Source organism: Vanessa atalanta, chromosome 2 (genome assembly GCF_905147765.1).
Source record: "Vanessa atalanta chromosome 2, ilVanAtal1.2, whole genome shotgun sequence".
Lineage (NCBI taxonomy): Eukaryota > Metazoa > Arthropoda > Insecta > Lepidoptera > Nymphalidae > Vanessa > Vanessa atalanta.
In genome coordinates, this window is record NC_061872.1 from 4,708,796 (window position 1) to 4,729,069 (window position 20,274).

General features: G+C 31.7%; 3 protein-coding genes across 3 annotated transcripts; 2 read left to right on the forward strand and 1 right to left on the reverse strand.

Annotated features, from left to right (window-relative positions):
* Positions 1-7,828: 7,828 nt before the first annotated feature.
* Positions 7,829-10,196, reverse strand: LOC125075454 (protein HBS1). The gene has a single exon (XM_047687177.1). The coding sequence runs from the start codon at positions 10,077-10,079 to the stop codon at positions 8,040-8,042; it is 2,040 nt and encodes a 679-aa protein (XP_047543133.1). The 5' UTR covers positions 10,080-10,196; the 3' UTR covers positions 7,829-8,039.
* A 424-nt stretch (positions 10,197-10,620) lies between these two features.
* LOC125075472 (ras-related GTP-binding protein A) lies at positions 10,621-17,155 on the forward strand. Its single transcript, XM_047687189.1, has 7 exons — positions 10,621-10,887; positions 10,972-11,071; positions 11,381-11,598; positions 12,602-12,768; positions 13,057-13,150; positions 13,751-13,903; positions 15,631-17,155. The coding sequence occupies exons 1-7, from the start codon at positions 10,876-10,878 to the stop codon at positions 15,808-15,810; spliced, it is 924 nt and encodes a 307-aa protein (XP_047543145.1). The 5' UTR covers positions 10,621-10,875; the 3' UTR covers positions 15,811-17,155.
* A 668-nt stretch (positions 17,156-17,823) lies between these two features.
* Positions 17,824-20,199, forward strand: LOC125075490 (HIG1 domain family member 1A, mitochondrial-like). Its single transcript, XM_047687208.1, has 3 exons — positions 17,824-17,975; positions 18,901-19,011; positions 19,677-20,199. The coding sequence occupies exons 2-3, from the start codon at positions 18,918-18,920 to the stop codon at positions 19,871-19,873; spliced, it is 291 nt and encodes a 96-aa protein (XP_047543164.1). The 5' UTR covers positions 17,824-17,975; positions 18,901-18,917; the 3' UTR covers positions 19,874-20,199.
* Positions 20,200-20,274: the final 75 nt, after the last annotated feature.

The following is a 20,274-nucleotide window of genomic DNA, read 5'->3' on the forward strand; positions in this document are numbered from 1 at the left end:
TTAATTTTCTATAAATATTTATGTAAATATGTAGAGACGTAAAAACTGTTTATGATCAATTAAGCAGGTACATTTAATTTATACTTTTCAGTTTAATTAACCCTAATTTCAATAGTTTTTACAATTAATGTGGTAAGGTTTTGGAAAAATTTACAATTAAGGCGTGGATTCATGTGAAATGGGCTCATATAAGTTACATTGATTCCTTTTTTCTCGAAAAACCTAATGTTTTAAAATTATTGGTTAACCTACATCATATAGGTAAAGGATTTCCTCTCCTTCTGCATAAAAGAAAAAAATAGCAATAATAGAATTTTGTTGATATAATAACGAAAAATACGTAAACTATACGAAAATCGCAGAGCGGCTCCACTGTCGCCTAATTAATTATTTCGCGACGAGATTTTGTTAAGCGGACCTGTGACACTTTTTTTCGCCCTGTATATACGGGGCATAAAGGCTGTGAGGTTTCCGCGTCGCATATTTATCGGTAACGCCCAACCGAGCAATGTCCACGACGTACATACATATCTATCTCCTCGTAAAAAAAACATTGATAAATGAGTGAATGATATACATAAGACACCGCACTAAATTCTACTATCATAAAACTTGAACTGAACTTTGAAATATGACGTCTAATAGAGTACTACGTTACGAAGCGCAGCGTAGTATTTTTATATCATGCGCTCTCCATTGCACATATTCTTTCACTATTTAAATTTAGCCAGTTGCCCGACCGGACTTCGTACGAGTAAAATAAGGATTTTCAATTAAATTCTTAACCTAATGGCTTTTAGCACATTAAAAAAGAATAGCTGTGCCAACAGGGCATTGATTAAATAAGGATTTTATCCTGAGATAATTTTATACGTCACAGATTATTAACTAATGATTAAAAAAATATATACATATATTTTATTTACAAATAAAATTGAGGTGCGCGTGATGACTAAAAATTACGAATTATTTTTTATGTGCTTTTATCGAGAAATCTAAAATTAGAATAAAAATTGGTCGCGAAATACTAAAATTATATGTAGGTGTCGGCAACTGCGTGAACTATCGGGTCCAACTATAGTATAAAACCTTCCAAGTGATTCATTAGTGGTAAAAGTTTTTTATTAAAATCGGTCAAGCCGTTAATTTTATAAGGCCTCTTATATATAAGGATTCATACTGCATTAATAATTAGGTACAAGTTATATACTTTTTTATTGTGTTAAACCACAATATTAATATTAATTATATTGCTCAATATTTCAACGAAATGATTCGAAAACTACTCAGTAGGCGTCATTATTAATAATCCTTTAATCAAATGAATATACTTTTTTCATAATTGCTTTTATTTTTTAGTGTACTACAAACAATGCTTTGTATTCTCAAATTTATCACGCCATGCATTATATAGGCAACATAATATAAGCATTGTGTCCAGCGAGCCGCGCTGCTGACAGACATCCTGTCCGTCGCAGCGCATCGCACATGCACACTCAGCTTAATTGTACAGCCTTTGCAAGTAAATGCAATTATCGCCAGTGTGCAGAGAGCACACACGATTAACCTGTGTAGTTACAAGTAGCGTTGAAATGCATTTCGGATAATAAAACGACACAATGGTCGTCACTAAATTACGAATCACTTGTTATGAATATAACCTCATTTTCATATAATTCCAGAACAAACATATGTATGTAACAAAAGTTAATAAGCCATATTACTTTCAGTGAAGGCAGTTCTAGAAGTTTCTTTCAAGTTTATATTTAATTGGACGGAAAGACCCGAAACATATGAATCTTAACCGAAGATTGAGGGTTCAAACCTGGGTAAGCACTACTAAATTTTCATGTTCTTAATTTTTGTTTATAACTCAACTAGTACTCGGTGGTAAAAGAAAGAAAATATCGTTAGTAAACCTGGATAATTTCATATGTGTATTCATCTACTAACCCGCATTGGGGCAGCGTGCCGGAGTAAGCTCCAAACGGTCTCCTCAAAAGGAGAAATTAGTTCAGCGTAAGACATCCACAATTACTTTTTACCTTCATTTTCCAATTCCAACCAAGGTATGGTTGGCGTTATTTTTAATTCAAACAAAATATAGAATTCGAATAACGTATTATAATACTAAAACAACATTGAAAAACGTAATAAAAAAATTCATACTTACCAAAATGGAACATAATTTTCTTTTATAATTCTATCCTCGCTATGAAACGAAACTCCGTAGTTGCAGACAAAGTTACATCTCGATGTTCTCATTTTATCCTCAACTCGGGCAGACAGAGCATACATGCGGCAAATGGAATAAAAGCTGACAAAATGAGATTCCTCAACATGAAAATGTAGTTCGTCGCTTTGACTACTAAGTAATCTACGAAATTACTGTTTTCTGAGAAATCTTTGAGAATATATTTTATTTGTTTACATTGTCACATATTTATAAAAACTAATTACTATAGAAATCTATTTTTGACCCTATTTTTATAACTTATCTTTTTTTAAGTTACTTTGTTGGCTGTACAGACTTTCCTACTGGCTGAGTAGGCCCGGCCAAGTGCAGCCTAGGAAGTGGCAAAACTTGGTATGATCTGTTTTTAGTAGTCACGTTTTCTTTTCTCTTCTTCCGAATCCTCACACCTCAACGTTAGAAAATCTGAAATATCTACAGGTACCTATAGCACCCCTAAAAAATTGTGCTTGTATGCTAATCCGTACAATCAAATGCAAATCCGAGTTATTGTTTCGTATATTTTGAAATGTTTATAGTTATTTTCTAATATTCAACTCTGTAATAGTAACGCCTTTTTTATTATAAGCTTTTAATTAACTTGTAATGTTTGTTTGTTTAGGTTAAAACTTGCAAGCCAAATTAGGAACCCCTCCTCTTATCCTATGGAGTTGAAATTTTTCATATTGGTACGATGACAATGTATTTTTATACTAACCTAGACCTGATTCTTGGACCATTATTGGCCAGACAATGTGTGACAAAAATTACACAACAAAATAGACGAGAAAATTTGTATATAAAACTTGTTTTAGAAAAAGGGGTTTTAAAATAAATTTATTACCTTTTTTAGTTACCTGAGATTTCGAACGTCGTAACTATTTTATTGCTATATTTCTTTAACAATAGATACACCACTGGTATCTGGGTCGTATCAATATACTGAAATTGTTATGAAAGACTGGTTTAAGATTTAACATATAGACGAATATTATCTACTAAACCTACTATAGTTTGACTTGAGTTTTTCTGTTGAATTCTCAGTAACAGTCCGGCAGTTAAAAGTGTGTTTAAACTTCCGTGCCTCGGAAAGCACGTAAAGCCATTGGTCCTCCGCCTGAACTCTTTCCGGTCGTGTCGGATTTGCCGTCCCATTCGATTATGATAGTGAGGGAATAGAGAGTGTACTATAATATGCCCTGCGTATATGGCTGGTCTCGTTCAAGGTGGCAGCCGTGGCCATAATCGGTCAGTACGACATCACGACTTATCGTTATCAATTCAGTAGCTAGCAACTAACACTAATAATATTATATTACATATTTATACCCATTTCTAGATTTAAAATTTACGGAATAGTTAATTAAATTAAACATAAATTAAATGCGAGCGCAATTTATAATTATCACATTTTGATACATAACAATTACTTTCATTTTAATTAGTTTAATGTCGGTAGCACGACAAACATATAAACATATTGTTCTGCGAGAGGGTTAATTAAATACGGCTTAATTTTCTACCTAAAATCGTCGACGTGAAGCTGCCTTAATTAACGTTTCTGTAAATAAATATATAACATAAATAATAGAAAATAAATCGGTTTGTAACGTTAAGCAATCAATTTCAGTGTAATGGTAATTCAAATTTAATTATGTTATATTATTTTATAGATAATTAATTTAATATCTTCATTCTTTGTCTTAGGAGCTGATGTCGTATTCAAATTAAATAATAGTTAACAAATATACAATGAACCAGTGTAATAAAGAAAACTATTATGTTATATATTTTAACCTTCTAATCCCAGACTCAACATTAATGTATATGTATGTATATGAAAAACTCATAACAAATCCTAAGGGAATGATGATATGTTCCTGCTGACAATTTCAACATACTGGACTACTAACAAACCTTTAGCTTTAGGACTTTAGCACTTATAGATTTACCTTACTTTATAATGCCAATTGTTATATGTAGAAGACAACCGTGTCTGAAATGGTAGTTATTCACTTGCATACATTACACACGTCTTAATTGCATTAAATTTCTTTAAGGCGTTTACTGTCTGACTTAAATCAAATCTTCCTTTATACCAAGTCGAAAGAGATCTTCGCAAAAAAAAATGTGTTATGTGTAACTAACAACTTCAAAAAGATTTAATAAATATCCTACATTCCTCTTAATTTGGTGAAATCTACCTATTCCAAGATTTCTTAGAATACTAATATATGTCCATTGTACATACATAATATGTACCTTTTAAGTGTTTCTAAGTACGGAACGCCATGTGTTGGGAAATGGGAAGGAAATTAAATTTCGTAACACTCTCGACACTTGTTCCGATTCGCTGTCACGTTATACTGAAACAGCTGAAATAAAGAACGTAAAGGAAAAACATATTTTTTTGTTTTACAAAGAGACGCTACATTAACGAAGTTTTTTGCCGTGAACAAACGGAAATCTTCTCCATTAATCAAACGCTATTGGCATAATCAAACGATAAGGATATCCATATAATTTTCCAAGAATTCTCTGAAAAATACTATACAAAAAACAAACGTTTCGATATTTTTTATTCACTAGCTTATAATCTCGACTTGACCCGCGTGGATGACCAGATTGCGAAATATATTATTTTAAATATATTAAGTTCTTATTTAACTATCAATTCACTATATAAGTACCTAATATTACGGAGTTCTCGAGCATAGACCCGGAACTAATTACGGACAATAATATTCAGTCATAAACAATTTTACAACGTGCTCTTTATTTTTTTATGTAATCAGTAGGTGGACCGGCTAATGTATCACGTGATGTTCAGTGATCACCACCGCCCATAGACATTAGCGCTGTGAGAAATATTAACCATTCCTCACATAACCAATACGCCACCAACCTGGGGCACAACGTTGATATGTCCCTTGTGCAGTTACACTGGCTCACACACGTTTCAAACACAACAATATCAAGTACTGCTGTTTGGCGGCATAATGCTACCTACCAGAAGTGCTTGCACAAAGCCAAACCAACCAACCAAGTCTTTACATATATTCCTAACATAAAACTCTTTAAAATTACAAAAGCTATAAGACTCAGTACTTTATTTATTTTTATTTTATTTATTTATTTATTGGAAAAGTTACACCATCAACTTATCACTAAGCACTTAAAAATAATATCTGACTTAGGTAACATACAAAGTGATACGTCTTTAAAGGTGTAAAGAACATTGACCTTCAAAAATATTTTTGATAGTAAACTATATAAGCCAAACTAACCTATATAAAATATAAAATTAAATTTTAAAAACTTAATAATATTTTAAATTAAGATAACAAAGAAAAAATACCGTACTGAGGAATATAAAAGCAAATTAGAAGATAAAAGAAAAAAGAAAAAACAAAACTTAAATATATTACTTATAAGGTATGAGATCGACCAATGAGATTTTTGGAATGTTTAACAAAATTAGTTTTATTAATATGAAAGATGTCAATATCGCCGTTAGACAACAAGTCATTGAACGAATTCATTAGTCTGTTAAGAGATGCATATTTACCTAAATTTGTTTTAGATGTTGGAGTACAAAACGATTTTTTAATTGGACGTCTAGGAATAGTACGAGGAACTGATAAATTGAAGATATGTCACCATGAATTAGTTTGTATAAGGTAACGACATCAGTAATTTTACGGCGCAATTCAAGCGATACTATCCACCACTACGCAGTTTCAAAGGCATAGAAGATATTTTATAAAGCAAATACGACAATATTCGTTAGTATCTTGTTTTAAAAATATTTATTAAATAACTAATCCGCGGTTTTACCGCAAAATTTATAAAAGTTTATAGTTTATAACACTCAAATTTTCCTCCCTTTTACCCCCATACATAACAATACATACATTGATTGATTCCCCATACAAAGTTGCACTTCCTTTTAACACCCTTTTGGAATGATTTTCGTAATAAATACTAACCTATACCCTTGCCCTTTGTGGCTCAAACTATTTCCATACTAAAATTTCATGTAATTTAGTTTAGCGATTGAAACGTGAAGAGGTAAGAGAAAGTTACTTTCTCTCAGTTTCTGTTCAGTGTTATCTGAAAATGTTTAGCGACACCTATTAGAACACCAAGTGCACTACAGATACATACAATAACATAACATTGGAGGAATTCATCTGACACATTGCACGCACTATGTTCGCTCGCACAGACGCAAGTGTGTGCAGCCACCTCCACATGTATTGCACCTCTGCACGCAAGATCACCTGACGGGCGTCCTCAACCTCGTGAGCTCCTGCTGTCACCGACGAAGGACGATAGGATGACGCAACCACCGGACATGACATCCAATCGAACAATACAACTATGATAAGGACTAGATACACCACTGGCTAAACTAAACCCTGACCCACTGGGTCAAAATTTATTGACACGGTAGCTAATAAGCGACCGTTGAGGAGACGCCCGGGCAAGGAGAGAGACCTCGAGACCCATACCCGGCTTGACCAAACAAGCCAAGCAGAACGACCACGATGATGAATAACATCAAATATGTTACACGTTGCAGGAACAGGAAAAAGCTAGGTACAACAAATTTTTAATATTACTTTTATTTCAATCGATTCTAATTCATGCCAAATCTAGAATTAAAATTAAGAACTAGAATTAATTGAAATTAAAAAAAAATAATGTTAGGAGGATGTATATCCTCCTAATAATCTGACACCCTCTGAGGAAAATAGTGCATGTAAATTCTTATACCTATTTTAATAGTTAAGTCGATTTTGGTCCCAGTGATTATGGGACGATGGCTACAAAAAAGTCGGTTATGGTCTCATTTTGAAGAGCTCCAGCCGTTGATGTGCAGAAAAATAAAGAGGATTCTTGATTGCAATTTAATAAATTGTTATGATTTAACAAATAATTAATTTTAGAGAGCGCAAAAGTTACTGGCCGGCTAGATTATAAAAAAAATAGAACAAATGATAAACGCGTGAACCTACTACGACAATGTATATTGTTTTTTGTTTTGTGTTTTAATAAAAAAATATTTAATAACTGACTGTTATGCTGCGGACAACTCACTTAAGATACAAATTGACAACAACTCCCAGCATGTTGTCACTGATGGAGAAAGACCATTCGACAGAAACGTTGTCGGACGCGAAATATTACAATAAGTACAATGCGTACAGTTCATTGCATTCACCATTAAACAAATTTTAATTTTTCAAATAAAAATATTTGAGTTGTGTAAATTGTGAAAGTTTATTCTAAACTAAAGTTTGTTTGTTATTATTGTTGTTTATTTGTTTACTATCAATAAACTCCAGTTCTAACTGAACTAATGTATACTATTTGCCTTTAAAAAAAAAACTTTAAAAAAGGTTACATTTTGGCGCCAAAATGATGGAGTGACTTGCAGTTTACAACGAAATTAATTCTAAACAAAATCTGATATAGGTTTCGAAATTTGTAAAAAATCTGTTGAATAAACGCTAGTTTCGCAGGCGACGCACTAGTGATCATTTAACCTAGACAGAACTAATTATAAAAAATAAATAAAACTCAAAAAAGTACATATCAACATTTATTGTTATTATATAAATAAACATACTATTTAGCAATAATTATAACCATTCTATATGTATAGCACGATACATTATTGTACAAAAAACATTCAGGTGTATCTATTGAAAATTCCTAGCACCTGAATTATGGGCACAAGTTTAGCTACAAAATATTATTGTTATTAGAAGCCATTTTAATTATTGTATTATCAGATCAATCAAGTTGTAAAGATATCTGTAACAAGACCAGCTGCTATTGTGACTCCTGCCACACGTAACATTACACGCCCAAGTTCCTTTACATCCTTGTATCGCTCAATACAAATTGGCCGGCAAACTTCTATATCTACTACTGCTACTGAATTGTTACCGAGACACCTTGGCTTTTTTTTTAATACTTCTCCTGTACTTTTATTAAGTAATGCCTTTATTTTAATAATATTTGCAGACTCCACCAAAGACTGGTGATGAATTAGAACTGGAAAGCCTTTTGTTATAGGGACCTTTACATTGAAAACAACCAATCTAGCTTCAAATCTTGAGGTCACTGGCACTTGTTGAATTGGATCGCTTAATATGTAACCAATAGAAACATTCTGCATTTCAACTCCAGACAGAGTTACACTAACTTGATCACCTGCAAATGCTACATTACTAACCAAGTCATTTATACTCAAACTACGAACCTCTGCCATTTCTTTTGTAGGACAGACCAAAACTTTATCACCCTTATTTATGACACCATTTTCAATACGACCAGCTACACAAAAACCAGAACCAGTCCCTTTAAATACATCATTGATGGACATTCGTAAAGGTTTTGATACTAATCTTTGAGGTACGTTAAATTTGTCTATAACTTCAAGTAAGCTAGGTCCACTATACCATTTCAATAATTCGGGCTCTGTTGAATTTTTGACTAAGTTCTCCCCAGTCAAGCCCGAACAAGGTACAAATGTGACATCTGAATCTTTAAAACCAGCCTGTTTCAAGAAAGCTTTAAGTTTTTTGGTTATTTCATCAAATCTTTCCTGAGACCAGTTGGTGGTGTCCAATTTATTTACCGCAACAGCAAGCTGGTTTACTCCTAGGGATCTAACAAGTAGGGCATGCTCTCGAGTTTGTCCACCAAGTTCAAAACCTGATTCAAATTCTCCTCGGGTTGCATCCACAACCAAAAGTGCAACATCAGCTTGACCTGCACCTGTAATCATGTTAGGAATGAAATCAGCATGTCCTGGTGCATCTAAGATGATTACTTTCTTTGTTTTAGTCTCAAACTGGGCCCTCCCTATATCCATAGTAATTCCTCTTACCCTCTCTTCTCCAGTTTCATCCAGTACCCAGGCATACATAAAGCTTTGTTTTCCAATTTTCTTACTCTCTTGTTCATACTTATGTAATGTCCTTTGACTAACTTCACCTAATTCACATAATATTCGACCCATCAATGTAGACTTCCCAGCATCAACATGACCTATGACAACAATATACAAATGATCTTTGTCAGATCCTCTTTCATTAAGAAATTGTGTATTTGGATCACTTTTGTTTTCTTTTATTTTTATAATAACTTTATTTTCATCTGCTTGTTCAAGCCTTGAAGGTGTTCTTTCTCTGTTAGCTGGCGATTGATCTCTTGGTGTTTGCGGACAACTTTTAGTATTTTCATCTTCGATTTTGAAGCCTTTAATCACAGCCACTTTGTTTGGTTCTATTTTTGTAGCAATTACCTTGGGTGTTTTATCTCCTGTTGTTACTATTGGTGCCTTAATGGGCTCAATAAGAACTGTTGGGACTTGTATTGCCGGCTGTGGCTTACATTTGCCTTCATCTTTACTTTTATTGTTCAATATTTCATCCAATGCTTTATTATAATTAAATTTATGAGTAAGCACTGATTGTACTAATATATTTTCCGGAATTGTGTCACCTAAAACATTGCGCAATTCATCAAGACAGGACATAAGTTTAGCTTCATCTTCTTCTTTCAAATTAAGGCCACGTAAATCTATAGATTCCCGACGATCTAATGTTCGAACTGAAGGTTCTGGCAATTCTTCAGCCTCCTCTTGAATATCATTATGGTTATCTAAAAAGTTCGATATAGCCTGCTGATTTCGAGAACGATCATACATCCATTGTGCTGTATCACTTGGTGATAAACAGCTGTCCTCCTCAACAGAGTGCCCATAAACATCATCGTAATCGTAGTCATCAGAATAGTTACGGTTTCTTACATTACGATGGCGAGCCATTATCACGATTTTTTTATTTTAATTCTTAATTCTGAATACTCATATTTATTTTTTATTTTTTTAACACGTTTCTTGAAGTTTCTTCGAAACAATTTGCTTCCTTTTGACATATAATGTCAGTACCTACTCAACTCCATACATTTAGATAAAAACATTACGTTCAGAAAGATATCTAATTGCAACATAATTTATAGAATATAGGATTATTTAAAATGGTTATAAGTAAAATATACTTAGTTATCTAAATTGTTACAAAGAAACTACCTTTATGTAATTAACAGGCAACTTTTATTGCAGTTAATTATTACGAGTCATTATTTGATCTGATATACGTATATATATATATATATAGGTGAATAGTATACAAAATAAACATCAGATTTCATAAAGAGCATTTTAATAATGTAATGATTCTTTATTTGTAATATCAATATCAGACTATCATCTATAAATCATGTTATCATTTTTTTTGGTACATTAATAAAAGGTTACAACACCTATAAACTAAAAACTTACAACATTCCATTAATTGTCAAGAATTGTCACACAGATACAGACGAACATTGTTACAAATTTCACTCGCAATCATATCATTTGGATAATAATTAAAACGTAACGCCTTCTTTTTAAATTTTTCATCAATCATTGAAGGCACATACTTTAAGGTCTTAAAAACCAATACCGTACTTTGTAGCTGTATTAGAAATAAGTTGATAATAATCCCAAAAGTTTTAGCAGAAATTTCCAATAATAAAAGTTGCTTTGATCTCGGACCCTGACCCTATAGTTCGTCAACATGAAGAAAAAGGTAACTAATCTAATATTTCATTGAAAATAATTTTTAATTATATATTTTGACAATATATGATGATACATTTTATGGTATTTAAAGGTGTTGTTGATGGGGAAAAGTGGTTCTGGAAAGACAAGCATGAGGTCTATTATATTTGCCAACTACATAGCAAGAGACACAAGGAGACTAGGCGCTACAAGTAAGAGATTCTAATTAGAAAAATATTTTATTCTTTGTCCCGTTACAGAAGATATGATTCATATATCATTTATATATGTTAAACTTATATGAATATAACAAGAGATAGTGTAGTATTTAAATGTATCATCAGACTCACATTGATAATGTATTCATTATAATAGATATAATAACTTTGAATATAATTTTTAGAGGAACATTATTATGGACTGTAATATTGCTCTTTAAAAATATTTTATTATTTATTTAACTTGAATTTTTATTTTATTTGTGTTACATTATAAGTAATTAATACTTGTTTTCCTTCCAGTTGATGTTGAACATTCTCATGTACGATTTCTTGGCAACCTTGTTCTTAATTTATGGGACTGTGGGGGCCAAGAAGCCTTCATGGAGAACTACTTTGCATCACAGAGGGATAATATATTTAGAAATGTTGAAGTCTTGATATATGTTTTCGATGTTGAGAGCAGGGAAATGGAAAAGGATATGCACTACTACCAGTCATGCTTAGAAGCCATTCTACAGGTATTTCACAATACAAACTATACTTAACAATGGCTGATTTCACAGCAAATAAAATTTAAACTGTCTTTTTTGTCATTACAATTAAACTTTTCTATGGTATAAGGGTAATATATTACATAGCTGTACCTTTATCCTGCTTATTAAGCGTAGGTATATAGATTATGGAATTTTTGGAGAAATTATATTGATATGGATGGATATTATTTATTTTCTTATTTCGGCCTAGACATCTTAAAAGAGCATATTTTTTCATAACCTTGAAATAAATATGACGTAATATGAGTAATATTATTGTTACTCATATTGATATGTTCTGAGTTTATAATCTACTTTGTTGTTTAGTAATAGTAAAGTAGATTATCTACTAATACTAAAAAGTTATGCATATTTAGTAGATTAAATAAATTATAGCCTATTCCAATGGAAGTGGGAATAAAGATAATAAAACCTAAGATTTGCGAATTTCATGCGATTTGCTAATAACTCAGCTATATTAAGCACTACTAAGAGTTTATGATTAATATCTTTATTTATAATACAACAATATTACTTGTAACTTCTTATTTTCACTATAATTTTACTTCGAAAATTTCATCATTGTTAAAAAATATCATAGATTAATCGAGCTCTCAACCAATATTGCATCAATTTGCTGTCAAATGTTGTTTATTTGGCTCTTCTCCTCTTGTGGTTGAAATAGAGTATTTGTATTACTATTCTATCATAATAATTATATTCTATTACATTTACTTGTATTCCTAAGTTTAAATTGGATTATTAATTGTTATTATGAGACATTCAAAGGAGGACAGAAAAAAATTATAAGTAAAATTGTAATTTTAATCAAATATAAATCTTATTATGACGTAATGATAATATTTTATATTCTCCAACAGAGTGGCTTAACTTAATAGGTTATTGAGTCAGTCATGTTGATTGTGGCTTATACAATTGTAATATGTATGTTAATAATGAAATGTTATCATAAATAATATTTAAACAGAATTCACCAGAAGCCAGAATATTCTGCTTAGTGCATAAAATGGACCTTGTGGCTGAGGAGCGACGAGAAGAGATCTTCAAAACACGTGAAGAGGATTTGATAAGACTTTCTAAACCACTTGAATGTACCTGTTTTAGAACTAGTATATGGGATGAAACACTTTATAAGTAAGTTTATAATGCTTAGTGTTTCCATATTAAGTTAGAAACGTAACTAATTCTCAATTCTATAATGAATTACCTATAAATAAATGAGTATTTTTTTTTTACTATACCAGTGATACTTAGTATTGGAGCCTATGAGCCAGTGTAATTGAAGGCACTTAAAATATCATGGTTCCCAAGGGTGATGATGTATTGACAATATTTCTTACAATACAAATGCCTGGGAAGGTGGTGGTGGAACTACTTGGTGCTTAACATCCACCTAATTAACCAGACATTTTTTATTTCCAGGGCGTGGTCAAGCATAGTATACAAATTAATACCCAATGTTAAGGCACTAGAATCTTCACTCAAGCAGTTTGCAGCAATAGTAGATGCTGATGAGGTATTCATGTTTTATAAGAATAAATATTTCAATTATAAACTTGTAATAATCCAGAATTTATATTTTTAGAAAATTATTTATACTTACAAAAAATATTTTAACTTCAAATATATGAATTTTATTTGTTATGGTCAATTTTCAAGTCATCAGATAGGTACATGACCAACGGTTTTAGGTGCATAGGAGTGGAAATACTTCCATATTCCAAATTAGGCACCAAAATTATATTGAAAGAAAAACCCAATCAATTATGATCCTCAAAAATGTTATAATTTTAAAATCTACTTATTGTATAACTTATAACATACATTAGTAACTTAGACTGACCATATGATAAAAAATTACAATCTCATGGACTACCTTTAAATCATTATTAGATTCCAATCACAAACACTTGCTTGTGATTGGAATAAGAACTTAGATAGAATGTGAGCTCTGTAGAAATCACTTGATGCTTGATAATATAATGATTTCTTCTGCTTATTGTAGCATCGTATACTATGGATTACTTTAATTTATAATTGGAAAATATAATTACATCAATAACAATATGCTTTTAATATTCTCTCATCTATTTTACATTTTTTCCTTTCTTTTTAGGTGCTTTTATTTGAACGGGCAACATTCTTAGTCGTGTCACACTGTCAACGGCGACCGCACCGAGACGCGCATCGTTTTGAAAAAGTCTCCAACATTGTGAAACAATTCAAATTGTCGTGTTCCAAGCTGGCAGCACAATTTCAAAGCATGGAAGTAAGTATAATTATGAATTAGCCGGCACGAGTCGTGAGCACAAATAGGCAAGTTTGCACATGTAAACTTTCAGCCAAATTACAGTAGCCGAATGACAAGTGAGAGGCCAATAGACGACAAGGATTGACTGACGGACCAATCGCGTGCAGCCTCGGCGCCCCCGGCTCCTTCAATACTCCAAGAGACCTAAAAATATACTGCGCAGTAGGCATGGTCTATTTAACATTCGCTTCATGTTTTTTGTTCACAGATGGGTTACTGTCAAGTTAAAGATAGTAGGGCGAATATTTCATGAGTTTAATGTTATCGTACTTTGACGTACCAAAACGATATTCGTAGTTTTTTAGATACAGTGGAGCCGAAATGGCCCAGTGGTTAGAACGCGTGCATCTTAAGCGATGATTTCGGGTTCAAACCCAGGCAGGCACCACTGAAATTTCATGTGCTTAATTTGTGTTTATAATTCATCTCGTGCTCGGCGGTGAAGGAAAACATCGTGAGGAAACCTGCATGTGTCTAATTTCAACGAAATTCAGCCACATGTGCATTCCGCCAACCCGCATTGGAGCAGCGTGGTGGAATATGCTCCAAACCTTCTCCTCAAAAGGAGAGGAGGCCTTTATCCTAGCAGTGGGACATTTACGGGCTGCTTATGTTATGTTATGTTTAGATACAGTGAAAACGGGTAGTCTTCAACATCAAATCGATGACAACGGATATTCCGACGACATCCGATTTTAAATTAGTTTCGATATATCGGACACATGCCTACTGCGTAGTCAAGGTTGTCCTCACGACTTATGCGCTGAGATATTCGTGCTACATATTATTTTCATGATTTTGATATAGATTGGCCAGGTGAAATATTTAAGGGGATATCCTTTCTATATATATGTACAGCCCCACAGTCTGTATACCGCTGGTTAACAAGAATATTCAAATACCCACAGATTACAAACAGCTACTTCAATCATGACTTATTACATAAAATATGTACGCAAATATGGTCACAAAATACAAATCTTGCCAGGGCGACAACTGTGTGATGTATTTTTAAAATAATACTTGTGATGAACCGCCTCTACAATAAAGTTTTACTATCATAACCGTATTCTGAGAACACTTCCTTGACCACAGTCAGTATCGGAATGTAACTTGACATCGACATTTCGAGCGTCGTTCATTTCCGTGGTCAATTGAAAGGTCATGGTAAATTGGTTTCTAAAAAGCTTGGTGTCATCAGCAAAGTAAAACAGTTTTCATATCGGCACGGTCGGGGCAAATTCGAAACTACCAAGTAACAGATTCTTCCATTTGACCGCTTTCAAAGTAGAACGACTTGAATTGTCGATCAAGCTCTTTCCGATCGGCTCGACCCTTTGATTCTGCATCTTTCATGGAGAATATCCCGAAGAATTTTTTGGATTACTACCGGCCACTGAACTTCACCATGACAATTTTAATTCAATCTATTCCATCTAGACCAGCACCTGTGTGGAAATCAATAACGGTGCGTTTTAAGGAAAATTTAGCCTCGCACAACTACTTTGTACCTTTCTAACTTTCGCCGGCGGTTTTTCCAAACCGATATGACTTGAAAACCTTCAATTAACGAGCTTACTCCTTTCTTTAAAGCCGGCAACGCACAGCTAAGACAATGCCCTCGGTATTCTCCTTTAAAATATATGTTTTTACATGATAAGCAACAAATAATATTTTATTTTAAGGTGCGAAACAGTGTATTTGCGGCATTCATAGACGGGTTCACGAGCAACACATACGTCATGGTCGAGATGTCGGACCCTAAAATACCGTCTGAAGCTACCCTCATCAACATTCGAAACGCTAGAAAGCACTTTGAAAAACTTGAAAAGGTTTCATCGAGTGCCCCCAGCCAGTATCAGTGAAAGTTCAAATAAGAGCTCAGCGTTTACAATATCTCAATCTCCTTGCCAAAGCGAGACAAATATACATGATTTTAATTTGCACAGATTAAATAGGTTATTTTGATATACAGATTATATAAACTGTAACATTATGCTTTTTTGGAAATATGTATATAAACTACCTAAAGTGTTGGTAATGTATCTTTGAATTTTTTTTTTCTAAACAAAGAGGTTACTATGGCAAAAACCATGACGAAATGCCACCAACTGTACTAAGTAAGTTAAAAATATATCGGACAATTGGTATATAATAATCCACACAGGAAAAGCATGTTTCTTACATACATTTTTGGATGAAAAAATAAGGGTTTCTATCTAAATTATTTAAGTTAATAGAGTTATTTTTGTGCCCAGCACATGAGTTAAATTGAATGCTATTAATTTATGATGTTATTGAAACCTTCCCATAAATATTAAAAAATAAAGAAATAAGTACTCTTAGTAATATATAAAATATTTATTTATGTGTATTTTAATATATACATGACACTTATTTATTACATTTTATAATAATTCCTCATGTTCTCTACTGTAGTCAAAAATGTATAAAAAGTTCAGATGTATAAAAAGTTGTTAATGGTCACCATCGAGAAAATATTTTTAATTTGTAGTTACCATATCTTCAAGAAAAATTGTTTTATTTAGAATTGTTTATTGTTTAGACCTTAAATTTATTTAAGATAGATAAGTAAGTTTATTTGTTTATTTTTAACAATAATCCATTAGCTTACGATTTAAATAAAACATCTCCCCTCCTCCACTCCGACTATCAAAGACAAGCTCAAGTAAATTATTTGTTATGTTCAATCTAATATAAACTATTTCATTTGCCTATTTAACAATTTAAAAAAATAAACAACCTTTTATCTGTTTTTCTATTTTAAATGTAAGTTTTAATCTGTGATTTATTATGATTTGTAGCTTAAGGTTGCCAGGCCCTAGAATATAATATAAATTAAATCATTAGTAAAATCTCATATCAAACATATAAACAATTGTTAAATTGAATAACAAAGTTTTCAAAGGATATTTTAACTCGAAATTTAACAGCGTTATTTAGTAATGTTGTGATGGGCTGATTAGTTAAACAATGCTGTCCTTTTCCCTCTAATATCAAATGAATTATGATTGAAAGAGATATCAATCTTTAACTAAACAACACTGCAAAACATTTTTAAGTAAGACCGTAATTGTTTTTGAATAAAACCTTATTAGTGTTAAAAATGTAAACACTTTTATTTATAAGCTATATGTTGGAAAAATATTGTTATTCTACTTTGCAGTTACGAAATTCAGCATATTATTTAAATAAAATATTGGTTAAAGTATGTTTTTTTATTTTTTTTATTTATTGTAAATCTCCACGGAATATTTGAATTTGCCACTTGGTAGCTTGAAGAATCCTCATTGAAAAGATTGAATAATCAATACCTAACCAACGAATTTACAAATAGGTTTTTTCCTGTTACATCTATCTGATAAAACAGTCAACCAACCATACTAAATAATCTGATAAATAAATATACGATTTCAATACCGATCATCTGATTAAATAATTTGACTATCTATATAAATAAGTACATAAACCAAAATATTAAATACGAACAGAAAGAAAAGTAAATTATGCATTTCACACAAAATATGACAATACTCGATAGTTAAAGTAATTACATATTTGCAAATAGATAAAGGTGCTGCTTCAAGCGCTTATCTACCTTATGTCTATTACGTGTACTTTACTCGATCTAATATTATCGAGAACTAAAGTAAGCATAGTTCATTCATAGGTATTGCGTAAATTCAATAAAAAGTTACACCAGTTTTAATAACACGTTACAAAGTACATTACAGAATAAGAGGTAATGACGTATTTGAATTTGTTACGAAACCATCAATGGAGTGCAAACTTAACAATATTTAAACTGATTCATAAACTTTATTCCTTTTCCTTATACAGATTACGATAAAATATTTGCTACCTAACTTTTTTATTACATATTACTTAGTCTTAGATTACTGGCGTTCACTGTCTGAGGTGTTCACATTTATCTGTATTCGTTAGGGTAGTTCTTATAGTGACGCGCTACAACATTAAGTGGTATTCCAGGAAATTCTACCTGAATTAGGTAAGTTAACAAATATTACCGAGGACTAAAGTAACTTTCATGTAACGTTGCCGTTAAAAAATAATATTTTAGGTACATTACAAGTGACGGTCATACTGAATTCTAATTTTAATTATGAAATAAAGTGAAACTTTAATTTTATATTTTTCTCATTTTTGAAGTAATATATTGATTTACTATTAATATTAAACGATTTACGTCATTTTGATAATATTGAAGAGGGTGCTGGTAATGTTTGTGTTCATTTGAAATAACAGTAATTGTATAAACCTTATAATAAATATAATAACTTTTACTGTAGTATAAGTATATATCACAAAAAGATTATATGTCATCGCACAGATGTAATATTTTCAATTAATGTGTTGTGTTTTAAATTACCTGTATCTCATAAAGTAATAGTAATAATTATGGACCAGTAGCCTGTAGGCTGACGTTGGCTGTAAGACAGAAAAAGCATCGAATTTCTTACTTGGGATGAATGACTAATGAGGCGTTACGCGTTCGTCATAATAATATATTAACTACATTGATTTAAATTAATTATTTTTAAATTCTCATTTGTTTATAGTTAAGTACTTAATGGTAACAATTCTTATTCAACTAAATTAAATCAAATAAGTCAATGATTAACTACTACTTTGGTGTATTGTTTGGTAACTACATACGGGCGTGTAAAATGTACTGTCGTTATGTACATTGATTGAAAATATTTTAATTGATTATAGTAAAATAATATAAGAGATCACAAAAATTTTGTTACTTCAGTATGCTAAGCACCACTATATGATATCTCATAATTTGTATCGTTAACAATAAGTACATATTTTTTTTATTATTTAACTCCAATGAATATAAATACATTTAATGTACATTCAATTCTTTCCTGCTCTTAGTAGTCACTAACAAAAAATATTAATTTTAGGTTCTATTAAAATAATCATGGCTCAAGAGAAACCAGTTTTTGATTACCACGAAGAAACACATGCCGAAAAGTTAGCAAGAAAATCGAAAGAATCCCCCTTTATGGTAATTGGTAAGTTTACTATCAAATCCTTTCGTGAGCATCTAATACTTTCGTATGTTAAGGGTCGGATCTAGAAAAGTCTAAAAGTTTAGACAGGCACTATCTGTAATCACATTTCTTTCTGTTCTGACAACATTCCCCGCTTTTTTTTTCAAAAACTACAGCCACTTACACCTATACACGAAGCGGTGTGAAATTAAGATAAATTGATACGTCGTTTCTACTAAAATACGCGTAGGTATTACAAGACTTAAATCATTAGTGTAGGTACTCGTGGGAAGTTAACGCAGATCGTAATATTAATTAAAGCAATATCAATTTATGCATGCATTATGTTGTTCATGACATGTACCACATATATACTCAAAGATGCATTTACGTCCTTTTAATTTTCTAAAAATACGTTTTCTGTTCTATAAGGTATATTTTTTATTATTAAATAAATTTTGATTTTCTCAGAAACATTACAAATCTGAACCTTTTCGGATGTCGGTAATTCAATCCTACCCATATAATCTCGTAGTAACGTTTAAATATTTGCCGCCGCAATTTCATCATGCTATTATTAAGCGCCTTTAATTTAATTAACTAAATCTAAACTTCTTTCATGCGGTAAGTTTTCCTGTACTCAGCAATTGATTACTTATACTAAATTTCTTTGTTTCTTTTCATAGGATTAGCTGGTCTCGCAACCGCAGTCGGATATGGCGGCTACGCTTTCAAAAATCGAGGTACCATGAGTACCAGTGTCTATTTGATGCAATTCCGTGTCATATCTCAGGGCCTCGTTGTGGGCGCCCTCACCGCTGGCATGGCTTACACTCTCTATAATAATCACTTCAACAAACCAAAAGCAGTTCATGAAAATTAAAAACTGATGTTCCTTTTTTAATTAAGTAATATATTTAATACCGCGCAGGATTAAAATAACAATACCTATAATTATTTTTTGAATAAACATAGGCTAGTATATTTATTAAAGTATTGTATATTTGAATAAGAAAGTTACTTGCTTATTGAATTTTTTTGTCATCTATGTAAAAGCCAATCCAAAACAAGCTATACACATTTTCGTAACAACTAGTAATGTACATACAAATTGTGCAATAATAACATCTACAGAATTTTTACATTTTAAAAAGTTAAGTTTAAAATTACCACTTATTCAGTCATTTAGGCAAATATTTAAGCCTCAGAAATTATATCTTTCGTTAAGTAAAATAAATTATATAATGTCTGTATTTTGTTTTTTTTTTTAAATATCTAAGTTTT

What these genes read in the sequence shown, in the direction of transcription:
- LOC125075454 (XM_047687177.1), bottom strand. Translation starts at nt 10,079, where the DNA reads ATGGCTCGCCATCGTAATGTAAGAAACCGTAACTATTCTGATGACTAC.
- LOC125075472 (XM_047687189.1), top strand. An exon ending in TGGGATGAAACACTTTATAA is followed by an intron (nt 12,769 to 13,056) that starts GTAAGTTTATAA and finishes TTTTATTTCCAG; the next exon opens with GGCGTGGTCAAGCATAGTAT. An exon ending in CAATAGTAGATGCTGATGAG is followed by an intron (nt 13,151 to 13,750) that starts GTATTCATGTTT and finishes CTTTCTTTTTAG; the next exon opens with GTGCTTTTATTTGAACGGGC.
- LOC125075490 (XM_047687208.1), top strand. Translation starts at nt 18,918, where the DNA reads ATGGCTCAAGAGAAACCAGTTTTTGATTACCACGAAGAAACACATGCC. An exon ending in ATCCCCCTTTATGGTAATTG is followed by an intron (nt 19,012 to 19,676) that starts GTAAGTTTACTA and finishes TTCTTTTCATAG; the next exon opens with GATTAGCTGGTCTCGCAACC.